This window comes from Stegostoma tigrinum, chromosome 15, assembly GCF_030684315.1.
Source record: "Stegostoma tigrinum isolate sSteTig4 chromosome 15, sSteTig4.hap1, whole genome shotgun sequence".
In the NCBI taxonomy this organism is placed as follows: Eukaryota; Metazoa; Chordata; class Chondrichthyes; order Orectolobiformes; family Stegostomatidae; genus Stegostoma; species Stegostoma tigrinum.
Window position 1 is genome coordinate 65,325,569 of NC_081368.1, and position 15,139 is coordinate 65,340,707.

At 41.5% G+C, this 15,139-nt stretch overlaps 1 protein-coding gene across 1 annotated transcript in view; it reads left to right on the forward strand.

The window, feature by feature from the left end:
- LOC125458777 (sodium- and chloride-dependent neutral and basic amino acid transporter B(0+)-like) overlaps positions 1-13,954 on the forward strand; it is a 29,333-nt gene extending 15,379 nt beyond the window's left edge. The window contains exons 10-15 of the mRNA XM_048544428.2: positions 2,010-2,135; positions 5,575-5,693; positions 7,235-7,334; positions 9,265-9,374; positions 9,479-9,649; positions 11,743-13,954. Coding sequence (XP_048400385.1) covers positions 2,010-2,135; positions 5,575-5,693; positions 7,235-7,334; positions 9,265-9,374; positions 9,479-9,649; positions 11,743-11,868 — 752 coding nt within the window. The 3' untranslated portion in view covers positions 11,869-13,954. The remainder of the gene's footprint in view (positions 1-2,009; positions 2,136-5,574; positions 5,694-7,234; positions 7,335-9,264; positions 9,375-9,478; positions 9,650-11,742) is intronic.
- The last annotated feature ends 1,185 nt before the right edge of the window (positions 13,955-15,139 follow it).

Sequence of the window (15,139 nt, forward strand, 5' to 3'; positions counted from 1 at the left end):
CTCCTAATGTTTTGAATTGGATATAGTTAAGATGAACTTGGTGTAGTTTAAACAAGCAACAGTGATTCTAACTGTTAAGTGCTTGTAACAAGAATAAGAACTCGCAAGAATTTGGCTTAAACCATCTTGAACAATATCATCATGACTTAAATTGGAAGAGTGTACTGACAATCATGCTTCGTATTTCACACTCCATCATAAATGTGTAATCACCCAGTTAAATCACCAAAGAGATCCATTTGCCAGATGACCCTCTACACATGGTTTTGTTGCTGATGGAAAAATTGTTTTATTTATTGGAAACAAACTTAAACTTTAAAAGTTGGCAAAATAAGATTACTAATTTACTACTATGTGGCTTAAGTTATATCCATTTGAAATTCAAATACACACATATTCATTCACAAATTGGACAAACCAAAGAAAATGTTTCATTTGACATAAATATTATAGGTGGAAAAATATAGATGGGCATTATGAGTTCTGCTGGTCAAAACCACAAAATTATAAAGTTAATTCCACAGTTTTAACACTGATGACACAATGTTGCCTGCAGAATGACGGTTGCTGTATAATTCAATAGCTGATTTGGTGGACCTAGGTCTTGTACTGGAATTCTTTCTTCAGAGTCTCAGAAGTCTAAATTCTTCAGAGTCAGGTTTTTGCCTTTCCCCTGAGAGATAGATATGGCAGAAAATGTTTCTTGTTTACAGACCTTTAATCAACAACAAACTACAGCTCGACAATCTAGACCGTTTTCAGGCAGTGCCTCCTTAGCTCCAAGACTTTTGGTGTCAGTCTGTCTGAAAGTACCACCTCATTGCTGTGAAAACTAACACATAATGTATAGCTAATGTGTACACAATCCCAATTGATCTCCAAGTTACAGGAACAATATAATACTCCTGGTACTTTTAGCTACGCAGCAATGTCCAACTTCCACTTTCCAGTTTAATGTTAAATGCAATTACAATATCAGATTCACTTTGCAGTTGGGGAAGTTTAATGGGCGAGGTGACATTCTTGCTTTTCATAACTAGTACAATACTAATGGGATTAATGTCTTCTCTGTCTGCTAGAGTTTTTCACAGGATGTGGGCATTGCTGGCTATATCAGTATTTGTTCCTCATCCCTGATTGCCCTGGAAAAGGCGCTAGTGTCTTCTTGAACCTCGGCAGTCCTGGGTTTTTGGTTCACCTACAGTGCTGTTAAGAAGGGAATTCCATGAGAAGGGTTTGGGCAGTCTCCAAGCAAGGAACGAATGGTGGGCAAGGAATTAATTGGTAGGCAAGGAACTAATGCACAAACTAGCATTTACTTGAAAATATCATTGCTATGAGCAATGAGAAAAGGTTATACCCTCGCAAGAATTAGTGGAGTAGGGTAAAGGGATCTATACTCTGCAGACAATTGTGATTCAAAAAAAAAGACTTACGTGCACAATACCTCAGGAAGTCCAACTGGAAAGGAACATCTTTTATTACTGAACAGCAAAAAAGAGCCACAATAGTACATAGGCTAGTGCCAGTCCAGGCCAGACTAACCTCTGCACCTGCTTTTTTTAAATTTAACCTATTTTTCTAATTAATCTGTTCAAATATGTTATTATATCCTCTGGAGCAGGTGGGACTTGAATCCAAGCCTCCTAGTCCAGGGATATAGACACTACCACTATAAGGGATTCAGGTGATGAGTTCTCACCCTTGCCTGAGAACTCATACTTAACAAGCTCCACAGGGAGATTAATTAGTGATGTGCCATGGACCTTGTAAGAATTTATCACAAGGTATTAATTGAAAACTGCTCCACAATGCATTTCTGCCATTACGGGTCCAGATATAGTAAATACAAAATCTCAGGCCATAATACAAATACTGTACAAACTTATATTATTTGGCAATCTGGATTCTAAACTAATTAATAGGTCTTAAATAAATGATGCTAATATATAGTATATTTATCTTATGCACCATTAATTATGTATTTTCTGTTTTGATTCACTGTCTAGGCTTTGGTTTGGCCTTCATTGCTTACCCAGAGGCCCTCGCACAGTTGCCAGTGGCACCTTTATGGTCTATTTTATTTTTCTTTATGCTGGTCACTCTGGGACTGGACAGTCAGTTTGCAAGTATAGGTAAGAATAACATTACTTCAAAATATTTCCTTCTGTAACTTCCCATCACATATCATTGACTTATGTACTCTGGGGTGCTGAATCTTTGTGGACCTACATTGCTTCGAGCTGTTTATTACTAAAATGAATGACCTTCCGCTTATCTAATGTGTAAACCATTTGCCACATCCTAACGATATGTTTCCACCCATTTCTGTTAAAATATCACCTATCTTTGTGTCATTGGCTAACTTGTATATATGGCTTTCCATGCCAACACCAATGTTATCTATAGATATGGTGGACAGTTACTACCTCATTACGAATTCATTTAGGCACCAAAGATCACATCCCTTCATTTAGAGAATTGACCCATAATACCTACTGCCTCCTTCCTGCCACTCAACTAACTTCCTTAGTAAGTTCAATAATTTTCCTCAAATTCAATGAGTTTCAACTGTAGGTAAACGTCTTTTATAAGGAACTTAATCAAACGCTGTCCAGAAGTCCATATAAATAACAACATCTATTGATATTTTCTTATCCACAACTTTTGTTACCCCTTCAAAAAAGTCAATCAGATTCACCAAGCAAAATCAACACTTTACAAAATCCGTGCTGATTTTGCTTTTCTGATTGACTGCTTTCTGATTGCTTTTTGTCACTTATATTAATGATTTGGATGTGAATTTCTCCATTACTCGATAGTTGTGTCCTTGTGCGATCTCGTGCTATAGGAAATCACCATAAAAAGTCACGTTTTAGGGAAATCACTACAGAAAATTGCTATATCTTTACAGCAGAAAGTTTGTGTTATCCAGTGTCCACTCTTCATCAATCACATTACAGCCAATGTACGTTAACAAAACATGCGTTATGGCATTAATACCTGTAGGAGGTATGGTTAGTAAGTTTGCAGTTGACACCATAATTAACGGTTTTTCAAAGATAGTAGGAACTGCAGATGCTGGAGAATCTGAGATAACAAGAGAAGGGTCTAGGCCTGAAATGTCAGCTTTCCTGCTCCTCTGATGCTGCTTGGCCTTCTGTGTTCACCCAGCTCTACACCTTGTTATCTCAGAATTAAAGGTGTAGTGGACAGCCAAGAAGGTTATCTCAGTGTGCAATGGAACCTTCATCAGATGAGCCGGTGGGCTGGTGGGCTGATGGGTTGAGGAGTGGCAGATAAAGTTTAATTTAGATAAATGTGAGGTCCTGCATTTCGGTAAGACAAACCAGGGCAGGCCTTATACACTTAATTGTAAGATCCTGGGAAATGTTGCCAAACAAAGAGACCTTGAAGTGCACATTCATAGCTCATGAAAGTGGAATTGCAGGTAGTCAGGATAGTAAAGAAGGTGTTTGGTATGCTCGCCTTTACTGATCAGTGCATTGAGTATAGGAGTTGGAAGGTCATGTTGTAGCTGTGTAGGACATTGCTGAGGCCAATTTTGGATTACAGTGTTCAGTTCTGGTTTCCCTGCAATAGGAAAGATGTTGTGAAACTTAAAGGGTTCAGATAAGATTTACAAGAATGTTGCCAGGGTTTGGTGTGTTTGAGTAGTGGGGACAGCCTGAATAGGCTGGGGCTATTTTCCCTGGAGCATCGGAGGCTGAGGGGTGGCACAATAGAAGTTTATAAAATCATGAGGAGCATGAATGGCGTGAACAGCCAAGGTCTTTTCTCAGGGTAGGGGAGTCCAAATCCACAGGTATAAGATGAGAGGGGCAAGATTTAAAAGGGACCTAAAGGACAACTTTTTCACACAGAAAGTGGTGCATGTATGGAATGAGGTGCCAGACGAAGTGGTGGAGGCTGGTAAAATTACAACATATAAAAGGCATCTGGAATGGGAATAGGAAGGGTTAAGAGGGATATGGGCCAAATGCTGGTAAGTGGGTCTAGATAAACTTAGGATGTCTTGTCGGCACAGACGAGCTGGACCGAAGGGTCTGTTTCCGTGCTGTACGTCTGTTTGACCCCATGACTGAAATATTCAACCTGTTTTGTCATCCCTTATTTAATTAAAGTAATTTCCCATCGCTGACATTAGGCTATGACTCCCTGGCCCTATCTCATTTACCTCTCTATTACTTGAGAGATATAAATAAATTTCTAATCAAAAGGTGCTCTAACTGAAATGAGGGGACTTTGAAAATTATGGTTAGAGTACCTACAGCACTGTCACTCACTGTGCTTCCCTTTAAAGCCTTAGGACAGCAATCACCTGAGTGCTGAAGAAATGTTAGACTTCAGCACTGTCATTTTCTTCATTATTGATAGTTTGTTTACCTTAATTTTAAAGATCTTCTGAAACTGATTCAATGCACGTTTCCTGGGAACATTTGAAATTCTATTGTCTTCATCTATTGCAAATACTGATGCAAGGTGATTGTTGAACATGTTTGCCGCGTTCTTATTTTCATTTGCTTTATCCCTGTTGTCTGCCTCAAGAGATCCATATTCCTCCTAACTGCATGCAATTCCTACATAAGTTCATTGGAGAAAACTTGTAACGATTTTGGTGTCCTATCAAAACATTTGTCAAAGACTGTTTTCACAGCTTTTCCCGCCTGTTTTGAGCACTAGTTGCCCTATGTTTGTTTCTCATTCTCTGGGATTGGTGTTATTTTGGATTTTTTCTGTACCCTCTCTTTTAGTTTTATGTGCCCCCTTACCTTTTTCCTAATCGCTGTCTGCTATTTTTAGGAAGCAATACTCTTACCCTTAAAATGTACAAATTGTTTGTTTCTCACTTTAAAGATTTGGTTAAATCTAGGATCATTGAAGGAGTTTTACATTTATCCCTGTTAAACAAAACACTGAGCTCAATCATGTTACAATCACTGTCAAAATAAAGCCATTAAACTGTTAACTAATGCTGGCTCATTAATCAATTCTGACAAATTAATCTAATATGACCCTTATTGGTTTTGGACACATTAAGTTGAATTATGAAGGCTATGCTGCAGTGCCCTGCACTAAAGACATTCATAAAATTTTGGCTTTTTCACCACCATGCCACAGCAGTACAAACCACTCAAAAATAAAGAAAAGTTCAGCAGGTCTAGCAGCATCTGTGAAGGAGAAAACAATTAACGTTTCAGGTCCGGTGACCCTTCCTCAGTTCTGAGGAAAAGCTTTGTTTTTGTCCCTAATTTATAGCATCCGCAGCTCTTTCAGTTTCCATTCAGGGAGCTCGCTGTAAGTGGTCTCAGAATGATAAAGTTATCAACTTGTTCAAAGGATGGATTAAATGATTCCTGTGTTCCTGGGCTAAAGACAACTTAAGTACAAGCAAGCCTTGTGGCGATATATAATCTTGTAAAGGCCTGACCTTTGAATGCTTCAGAAAATGGGCTTTTAGTCAGAAGACAACATCTTCACCAGCATTTCTGCTATAGCTTTGGACTGTGGAAATAACTAATCATGGATTACATTTAATTTTTTTTTCATCAGAAACAATTATAACAACCTTACTGGACCAGTTCCCTACCTTTCTACGAACAAAACGCACTTTTGTGACATCCGGTGTTTGCTTGATATTTTTTTTCTTGGGCCTCGTATGTGTAACGCAGGTATGTTGTCTTTTAATAGTGTGCATTGTGTCTATGTTGTGCTGCTGACTGCAATTGAAATCTGCAGTCTCATAGGATTCGCTGATCAGGAAAGATCTTCTATGTTGGCCCGGCCTTTTCCTTCCAGTCATTTAAAATTGTGAATTAATGGTGTGGGTCTGACTGACCCTTCCCCCATCTGCTTTGCGTTGATACAGAGCCTAGTTAAAATGCTGAAAGTCACATTCATTGCTGCTGTATACCAGACTTACACTGAGTTCATTTTAGATCCACAGGATGTCTTTGGATAAGTATTCTTTCTGTAGAGATTTGTCCACCTTGGTAAATTTCTGTCTTAAATTTTGCTTACTGCCTTTGAAACACACCATGTTGCTTAGTGGGAGTTCAGACTGAAAATGCAAATTGAAGCACATATTCAAGGCTGGTATTCCAAAGTAGTAAGAAAGGGACAGCTCCATTAGTATAGATGTCATCGTCTGCACGAGTTACGTTAGGCCCTAACTCTACTTGTTAACGTTTATGCTGATCATTTCTTCGCAGATGCTGCAACACCTGCTGAGCTTTCCCAACAACTTCTGTTTTTGTTCCCGGTGTTAAAGAATCCAGGGTTCCTTATACAACACTTTCCAAACCTAAATCTTCCACCAGCTAGAAGGTCAAAGTTAACAGATGCACAACAGCATTGTCCACCTGCAAATGCCCTCTAGTCGCACACCACCCTGATTTGGCACCATTTTTTTCACTGTTGCTGGGTCAAAGACTTCCTAACAGCACTGCAGGGATCCTTATGGTCCAAAGCAGGCAGTGTTTCATTAAGACAGATCACCATCAGCTTCTCTAGGGCAATTAGTGTTGGGCAAAAGATGCCAGCCTAACTAACAATGCCCACAGCCCATGAATAAGTTTTTTTAAAAATCCACTTGTATACTCACCTGAATATCTCCACTCAGTTAATGATGCTGGACAAGTTTGCAGAGTCAATGAGAGATCCACCAGCATTGAAAGATTGGCAGCCCTGCCTTCAGAGATGAGTGCTCCGAATGTAGAATGGAGACAGCAGGGACTGTGTGATGATGGAAAATATGGGAAATGGCTGTATATGGGATGGAGCTGCTCCGCACCTCAACCCAATCTGCTGCCTCAGAGCTACCTCCCCTTTCTTCGGCCTGTTTCAGCCTCGATTCTGCAGAATGATCTTATTAGATGCTTTTGTAGGCATGACAGGCTAGTCTCTGCTTGTGGGCAGTTCACACCGCCTACCAATCCAACCTGAATGAAAATGGCCTGGAGGTGAGACCACTGGCAAAGGACCGACACATTGGCTAGTCATAGAATAGTGTGGCTGTGCCCACCCAGCTTCTCCCCCTCATGCAAACAAAAACCTGTCCAACATCTCAGAAACCATTTTTCTTTAGCCTGGCTGGTTTATGCCTGAAAAAAATTTAGTTTTATTACAGCCAAAGAAAGGTCTTATTTTGAATATCAGAGTGTTATAGTTTTCTCAGGCAGGGGCTATTTCCTAACATTTCATTTATTTTCAGGCTGGGATTTACTGGATCAATTTAATTGACCATTTCTGTGCTGGATGGGGAATTCTTGTTGCTGCTATTGCGGAACTTGTCGGAATAAGTTGGATCTATGGTAAGTGGAGCAAGGACATCACTGAAATGAAATGAAATTAAATGGCTATAGTTTGATAATAATACTTCTGTGGGCTCTTCTCAATAACAAGATGAATCATTTCATGCTGTGGCAGAGATAATCCTTTACAGATGACGAGGCAACCCAGTGCTCCCATTCCCTGTCAATTCTTTCCTCATTCGGGCCATGATTGACTTAGACAATATCTCCTGCATCCATTGCTCAAAAAGCTCCCTTTCTGTTATTGGGTTATGGTTATATGTTGGGGTTAATCATAGAGCAATTGTTTTCCTGCCACTTGTTATTTGGAGATCATTCAAACATCTTCATCATGAGTCCCATGGCTGTTTGCCACTGGACTCGGTCAGTTATTGATTTCTCCCAATTTGTGAGATAGATGGAACCACAGACAGGCTCTGCTGTATTATACCCATGAGGTGTGTGAAATCCATTTGCTACTTTTCAGTATAAGACACAGGAACCATCTATCTCACCCCATTCTCAGCACCGGTCTAAAGCACAGACCTTTCTTTGAGGGAGTTCTTCGGGATTCGGAGGAACATTTTACTTTCATAGGGACAGGGGACAACTTACTCGTGCTGTGCGAAAAACCTTCTCTGATTTACACGCGGAATTTTACAGACCCAGCCAGACATGCGCAAGGTGAGGCCTCTTAATGAGGTGGTAGGCAAAAGATTTAGTTTCCGGACGCAAACTGAAGGTTTGCTAGTAAGTTCTCAGAACATTTCAGGTGGGGCACCTCTTTTGCGCTCATCAACATTCGTCATGAAATTTATTAACATCCCAGTCACTGGAATTATGTTCACGGGGACCTTTTTGCTCATCAGAAATATGAACCACGTGTATTTACAAACGCGACTACACAAATTGGATGCAGACCTGACAGAGTAGACAGTTTCTGCTGATTAGCAATTTGACTCCTTTATTTACGAGCTGTTTCTTTGCATAAATGCTTGGTGTAGTGGGTGAAGCCTGTCTATATTGACCAGCTCATGAGGAGCTTCAGCAATGTGTGGTCTGGTTTGTTACTAAACACTCTACGGTGTAAGTAGACTTGATCAGCAACACTGCCCAAGCAGGGCAACCACATTGGTTGTTGCCAACAAACCTGGCTGGAACAGGCAGCCAGGCCAAAATTCGGAAGTGAGTGGTACATCAGGCCATCCTTTGAGGTTGTGTAATTTGCCGTGGAAAGAGTTTGGTGAAAAGCTACCAGATGTGTATGTTTTCCTAGTTATGATGAAAGATCAGAGAGCCGATGGTATGTGATCTGCTGAATGTTGTAGCTCCTCTCACAATTTAAGCCTGGCAGATATGTGACCTGTGTGCTACCTGTGGTCCTAACTGGTGAGTTCCAGTGAAGTGACCGTCAATGATTGCACCTCAGGCATCTGGACATGCCTGACACTGACCTCCTGAGTGACATTCCTCCGCAATTCCAACCTTACAATGCAAATTCACCCTGATAGGAGCTTGGAGCATTGACTGACACATCCCTGATGGAGCATTCATCCTGTTTTTGGCACAAGTCCGAGATTCTCGTAAGCCATCCAGGAGTGCTGATTTCTGCAACCTCCTCTGTCTTCATCAGTCAGGATAGTCTATTGTTGCCATCCCTAGAGAAAGGCCCGTTCCTTATATAGGGATAGACTTCAGCAGAACTTCTAGGGGAGGTGTCATTCATGTATGACACCATTTCTTGTCTGACCTCTGACATCGATAGCTGTGCATATGCACGATGAGTTGAGATTAACTTCTGGGTGCCTCGGAATTATGTGCTGCATAATACTTGTACTAAGCCTGTTCATTCATGCCACCCAGTACGAGATAAGCTTCTACAGCAAACAAGCTGCCCTGAAGACAGGACAGAGCAAGTGATGGTGTCTCTCTGCTTCCTTGTTGCTCACAGGGGTAAACAGATTCATCAAGGACATTGAGATGATGATTGGAGAAAAGAATTGGCTCTTCTGGCTATGGTGGAGAGCCTGTTGGTTTTTTATCACTCCGTGTCTGCTCATGGTAAGTAAATATTACATCTTTTAGTGAACAAAAATGAAAATATCAAACTGCAGATGATCTTTTTTGCGTTATTGATCTGTGATTTGTAAAATCTTTTAATCCAGGCAATCTTAATCTGGTCTTTCGTAACATTTGCACCACCAACATATGGAAAACTAGAATACCCTGCATGGGCAACAGCACTTGGCTGGTGTATGATCATCTTCATTATTTTGTGGATCCCCGTTGTAGCTATTATGAAAATTGTCCAAAGCAAGGGCTCCAATTTGTGGCAGGTAAGGAAACATGTTGATCAATTCTGTCTGTGTGGTGTAACAGAAAATCAGATCCCTTCACTAGTCTACTCAGCTCCAAAGTTGCGCTCCTGTTAACAATTTCTGTGGAGTATCATCCAACATGCTGTCACTCACACACACACATCATCACCCATTGTTGTGATTTAGGTCATTAAAATTTAAAATGCGTCCCAACTAACAGTGGAAATATATACCCGACTGAGTTTTGCATCTCACAGTCAGTTTGGATGCTAATTGTGACTGCAGAGAGCTGCAGGTATAGGGGTCAGTTGTTCTGTTGACTTGATGGTTGATTTACAATGCTAAGTGATGCTAACAATGGTTCAATTCCCACACTGGCTGAGGTCATCGTGAAGGTCATATCTTGACCCTTGCCTGAGGTATTGGTGACCCTCAAATTAAACTCACCCAACTCTCTCTCGTGACCTTCAACCTCACAATAATTTGAGTTAAATCAGAATTACATAAAATGAAAGTCAGAGCGTATGATTATAAAATACAGACTTAAGCATTGCTGTGTGCTGTGGTCCAGGTATTCCCTGCCCCCTAACCTTTCATCATATCCTCAGGAGGGAGACCAACTCGTACATTTGAATAATTTCTGAATTTGTAGAATATGGTTAATGCTCGGAAATAAACGGTGGCAACATGCTGCATTCATGTAGCCACCATGTTAGAGAAGACAAAAGAAATAGGCTTTGGTTCCTCCATTGTTTACTCCACTCTGTTGAGCATTTGTTTGACTGCTTCCCCCATTATCATTAACAGAATTTGGCCATGGATACTGCTCTCTTGCAATCCCTCCATAACCATTTTTTTTATTCTAACCTCTTCAGACCAAGCTTCCCATCAACTCCCCAGATCTCCTCCTTCTGACCTCGCACCTCTATCCTGTATAGTTACCACGGAATGCTTTGAAAACAAGGCAGTACAGTGGCTCAGTGGTTAGCACTGCTGCCTGACAGTGCCACGGATCTGAGTTTGATTCCAGCCTCAGCCTTACATACAGTTTGTAGATTTTCTACGTCAGTTTCTTCTAGGCACTCTGGTTTTCTACCACAGTCCGAAGACATTCAGGTGAGATGGATTGGCGATGTTAAATTGCCTCACACTGTGCAGGGATGTGTAGGTGGATTTGCCATGTTAAAAAATAATGTGTGAGTTTACAAAGAGGCGGCGGAGGGTCTGGGCAAGATGCTGTTCAGAGGGTCAGTGTCAACTCAGTTAGCTGAATGGCCTGCAACTGAAGGTTGCAGGAACAGCAACTCATATTCCACCTGGGAACCCTGCAGCCTAATGGTATCAATGTGGACTTCACCAGTTTCAAAATCTCCCCTTCCCCTACTGCATCCCTAAACCAGCCCAGTTCGTCCCCTCCCCCCACTGCACCACACAACCAGCCCAGCTCTTCCCCCCCACCCACTGCATCCCAAAACCAGTCCAACCTGTCTCTGCCTCCCTAACCTGTTCTTCCTCTCACCCATCCCTTCCTCCCACCCCAAGCCGCACCCCCATCTACCTACTAACCTCATCCCACCTCCTTGACCTGTCCGTCTTCCCTGGACTGACCTATCCCCTCCCTACCTCCCCACCTATACTCTCTCCACCTATCTTCTTTACTCTCCATCTTCGGTCCGCCTCCCCCTCTCTCCCTATTTATTCTAGTTCCCTCTCCCCATCCCCCTCTCTGATGAAGGGTCTAGGCCCGAAACGTCAGCTTTTGTGCTCCTGAGATGCTGCTTGGCCTGCTGTGTTCATTTTATTATCTCTGCTTCTGTATTGTTGGGATTCTGTGGTTTTTATCTCGAGATTAAGGGTACAATATAAACAGAAGTTGTCGTGACGAAAGGGAAAGACAGTTGGAGTTGTATGCAAATAAGTAACAGCATGTCAACAGGCCTTTTGATAATGTATAGGAATAAAATTGCAGTTTCATCGAGGATCACTGTAACATAAGAAACAATGCACAGGCCACTCAGTCCCTCAAGCCTGTCCTGCCATTCGGAATGGCCATTTTGCTAATCTGTCCACTTGGTTCCATGTAACATTACTTAAACATTTTCTTCCCACAGAAAATTGTTGCAGCCTCCAAGCCAACTCCAGACTGGGGCCCATACTTGAAAAAACACAGAGGAGAAAGATATGCTGCCAATCGGGACTCTACACAAACTGGCATTCCTGAGATGTCAAAATTTTAAGGGACATTTCAGTCCCATTTATACACAACGACCAGATCAAATTATCAAAATGCACAATGCCTCTGGAATTTTGCCAGCATGGATGGCTTATCAGGAATTTGGGTTTGTATTCCATGAGCAAATCATAGGGAACAGATGGCTGAATTCCCATTAAGGATTTCGAATGAGCTTGGCCCTTGGTTCAAAGTACGCATTCATAAAATTGCCCCTTTTCAGTTTCACTCAGAATATGTTGGCTCAGATTTTCGGATGGCCCAGCAGTCATTTCTGCAGCACAGATGGGATTTGCTAATGGGGACGCTTCAGACTCCCTGAGGTAGCAGAATCTGAGGGCATTGCCTGGGTAATTGAAGATTCCAATGGACAATTTCCCTATGTGTGGAATACCCCAAAAAGTATCCATTTAAAGCAGGGAATTCAGAGGCTATCAATGCTGTTAAGCAAGTGGCACCATACACACGCACACGCACACGCACACAATACTATATCTCTATATCTCCCCTTAAACTGGAATGCAACAAACTCCAATTTGACTCTGATTGTCACTCCTTGAAAAATTCAACTCTGTCTATAGCAATACGAAAGAGGAATGAGAAATTTTAAACAAAGACTAAGGCTTTTTTAGGCCTGAATGAAGTAAATTTGATTTATTTTTTTCACAAAAGTGCCTCCTCTCCTTCTTCCAAGACTGGATTCTGGTTGAAAGTATAGTGATTTAGTGATGGGATACTGGACTCTGTTGCATTAACTTAGATAGCAGATATTATTATATTCTTCTTTTACTCTAAATGATAAACTGTTAGGTACACAAATAAAAATTGTGCGACTCAGCTCGAATTACAGGACAGAATTATTCATTAGCCTGCACATGCCAAAGGGACTTGATTGGCAATTTCAAATAAAGTTAAATACACACCATAAATACATTGCTTGCAAATTTTTGGCTTTTCTTTCAATGAGCAAGAATTCACCTCCTTATGATCACATTTAAGGAGTTGTCTCAATGTCAAGAGATGGCTTCCAAAAACAAGAAATATTTGAAGTTCTTGCAGTTGAAGGCTTGGTCAAATGCTACCCCAGTGCATTGGACAAATAAAAACAGTTTGATTTCACCAGTCACTGCCAAACAATGTTTGCTGTGTTAACATATCTACTCCACAGTTACAACTCAACTGAGTGAACATGCAATTATCACATGCAGTCAGATGCAGATTTCAAATTTTTTTCGGCCATTCGGTCCCTACTCCACCAATCATGGCTGATCTATTTGCGGGCCACTTTCCTGCCTACCTCTGAAACCATGTGCCAACTTTGGTAATTGACAATCTATCTACCTCTGCCTTAAAAATATTGAGTGAGCTTCCCTCCACCATTCTCTGCGCAAGAAAATTACACAGACTCACAACTCTTTCTGAGGGAAATCATTTCTCTCCATCTCCATCTTAAATAGAAGACTGCTTATTTTCTAAACTGTGCCCCCTAATTGTCTCTCCCAAGGGGGAGCATCGTCTCTCAAGGGCAAGTGGGAGTGGGCAATAAATGCTGGCCAGACATGCCCACATTCCCACAAGTGATGGAACAAAAAAAACTCCCTTTCATAGTCCCCTCAGGATCTTATTTTTCAATAAGATCACCTCTTATTCTTCTGAACTTCAATGGATACAGGCCCAAACTATCCAGCCTGTCATCATAAGACAAATTTCTCATCGCAGGATTTTCAAAATAATCAAAGTCAGAACGTAGAACTGTTCGTGGGTATTAATTCAGGATCTATGAATCCCTGCAAAATGATTTAATAAAATAGGACAAAACACATTGCACTAGAGTGTGACGATCAGAGAAGTGAAACTTATGTAGCATAGCATTATGACTGACTGCATGGGCTGTATAGCTGTCAATTAAGCTGTATGTTTCCATGGAAATAGCAGCAAATAAGATTATTGTTTATTGAGAATTCTAAGACGTCCTACTAGAGTAAAGCTCAAGTAGAATAAAGAATGAAATAGACCTATTTTGAGTTGAAGGCTGTGTTTCTGCATTGGATTATATTATATTTTTAAAATAAAATAATTTCAACTCACTGAAAGGTTTCTATCTCTGTGTTTGTTTCCTATGAATTAATGGGTAGAATTTTCACTCTATTTTGGTCAGTCAGTAGGCTGGATGATTTTTTTTTTCCTTTATTCATTCATGGGATGAAGGCATCACTGGCCAGGCAGCATTCATTACCGATCCCTAATTGCCCAGAGGGCAGTTACGAGTAAACCACATTGCTGTGGGTCTGGAGTCACATGTAGGCCAGACCAGGTAAGGATGGCAGTTTCCTTCCCTAAAGGACATTAGTGAACCAGATTGGCTTTTGCCCCAAACAGTGGATTCATGGTCATCATTAGACTCTGAGTTCTAGATATTTATTGAATTCAAATTCCACCATCTGCCGTGGTGGGATTCAAACCCGACTCCCCGAACATTATCTGGGTTTCTCGATTAACAGTCCAGCGATAATACCGCTCGGCTATTGCCTCCCTGTCAGCACAATGTAATCGGAGTTTATGAAGGCCTACTGTCAGAGGCCAACTGGTATCCCAGGAGGCATCAGCACTAGCCCTCAGACTTGATAAGGCCTCCCAGCCCCAGACTGGAAGCCAAATCAGCAGCCCCCAACCCTGTCCAACCTCCGTCTATGTGGCGACACCTGTTGGTGGAGGCTGTGTTGTGGAAGTGGTGCCAATGTGCATGGAGTTCCTCTACCTCCATAGTTTCCTGGCTGCTGAGGACCAATTTCAATCTGAAGGTTTTAAAAAATGCAGAGCGGCCATGACTCAAGATAATGGCTGCCCTCTTCTCTCTCTCTCTCTACCTGAACTGCTCCTTCCAAACTGAAGACCCTCCTGCTGTCCCTCTAGCCCTGAGACCTGCCCGAGGCCACCCTGTGCTGATTAGTATACTAATTCTGGGAACATCACTGCAGAGGTGACTACTTTCCTTCATAGCGCAGGCTTATGACCCTTAGTTAACCCCACAACTGAGCTCCCAATCGATTTGATCAAAAATGTCAGATGCCTCCTTCATTTTGAAATTTGACACCAGTTCAGTTCCCCCACATCGCACCCCACCCCACCCCAGTTACTCCTCCTAAGGTCTAATTTCAACCTGCCATCCTGAGCTTTGATCTGCCCAAAAACTAACCTGGAGTTAAAGTGTAGACCACCTCCTTTACACTGTTCATTTGAACATTACTTCCCAATTAAATGAGTATAACTCAACTATT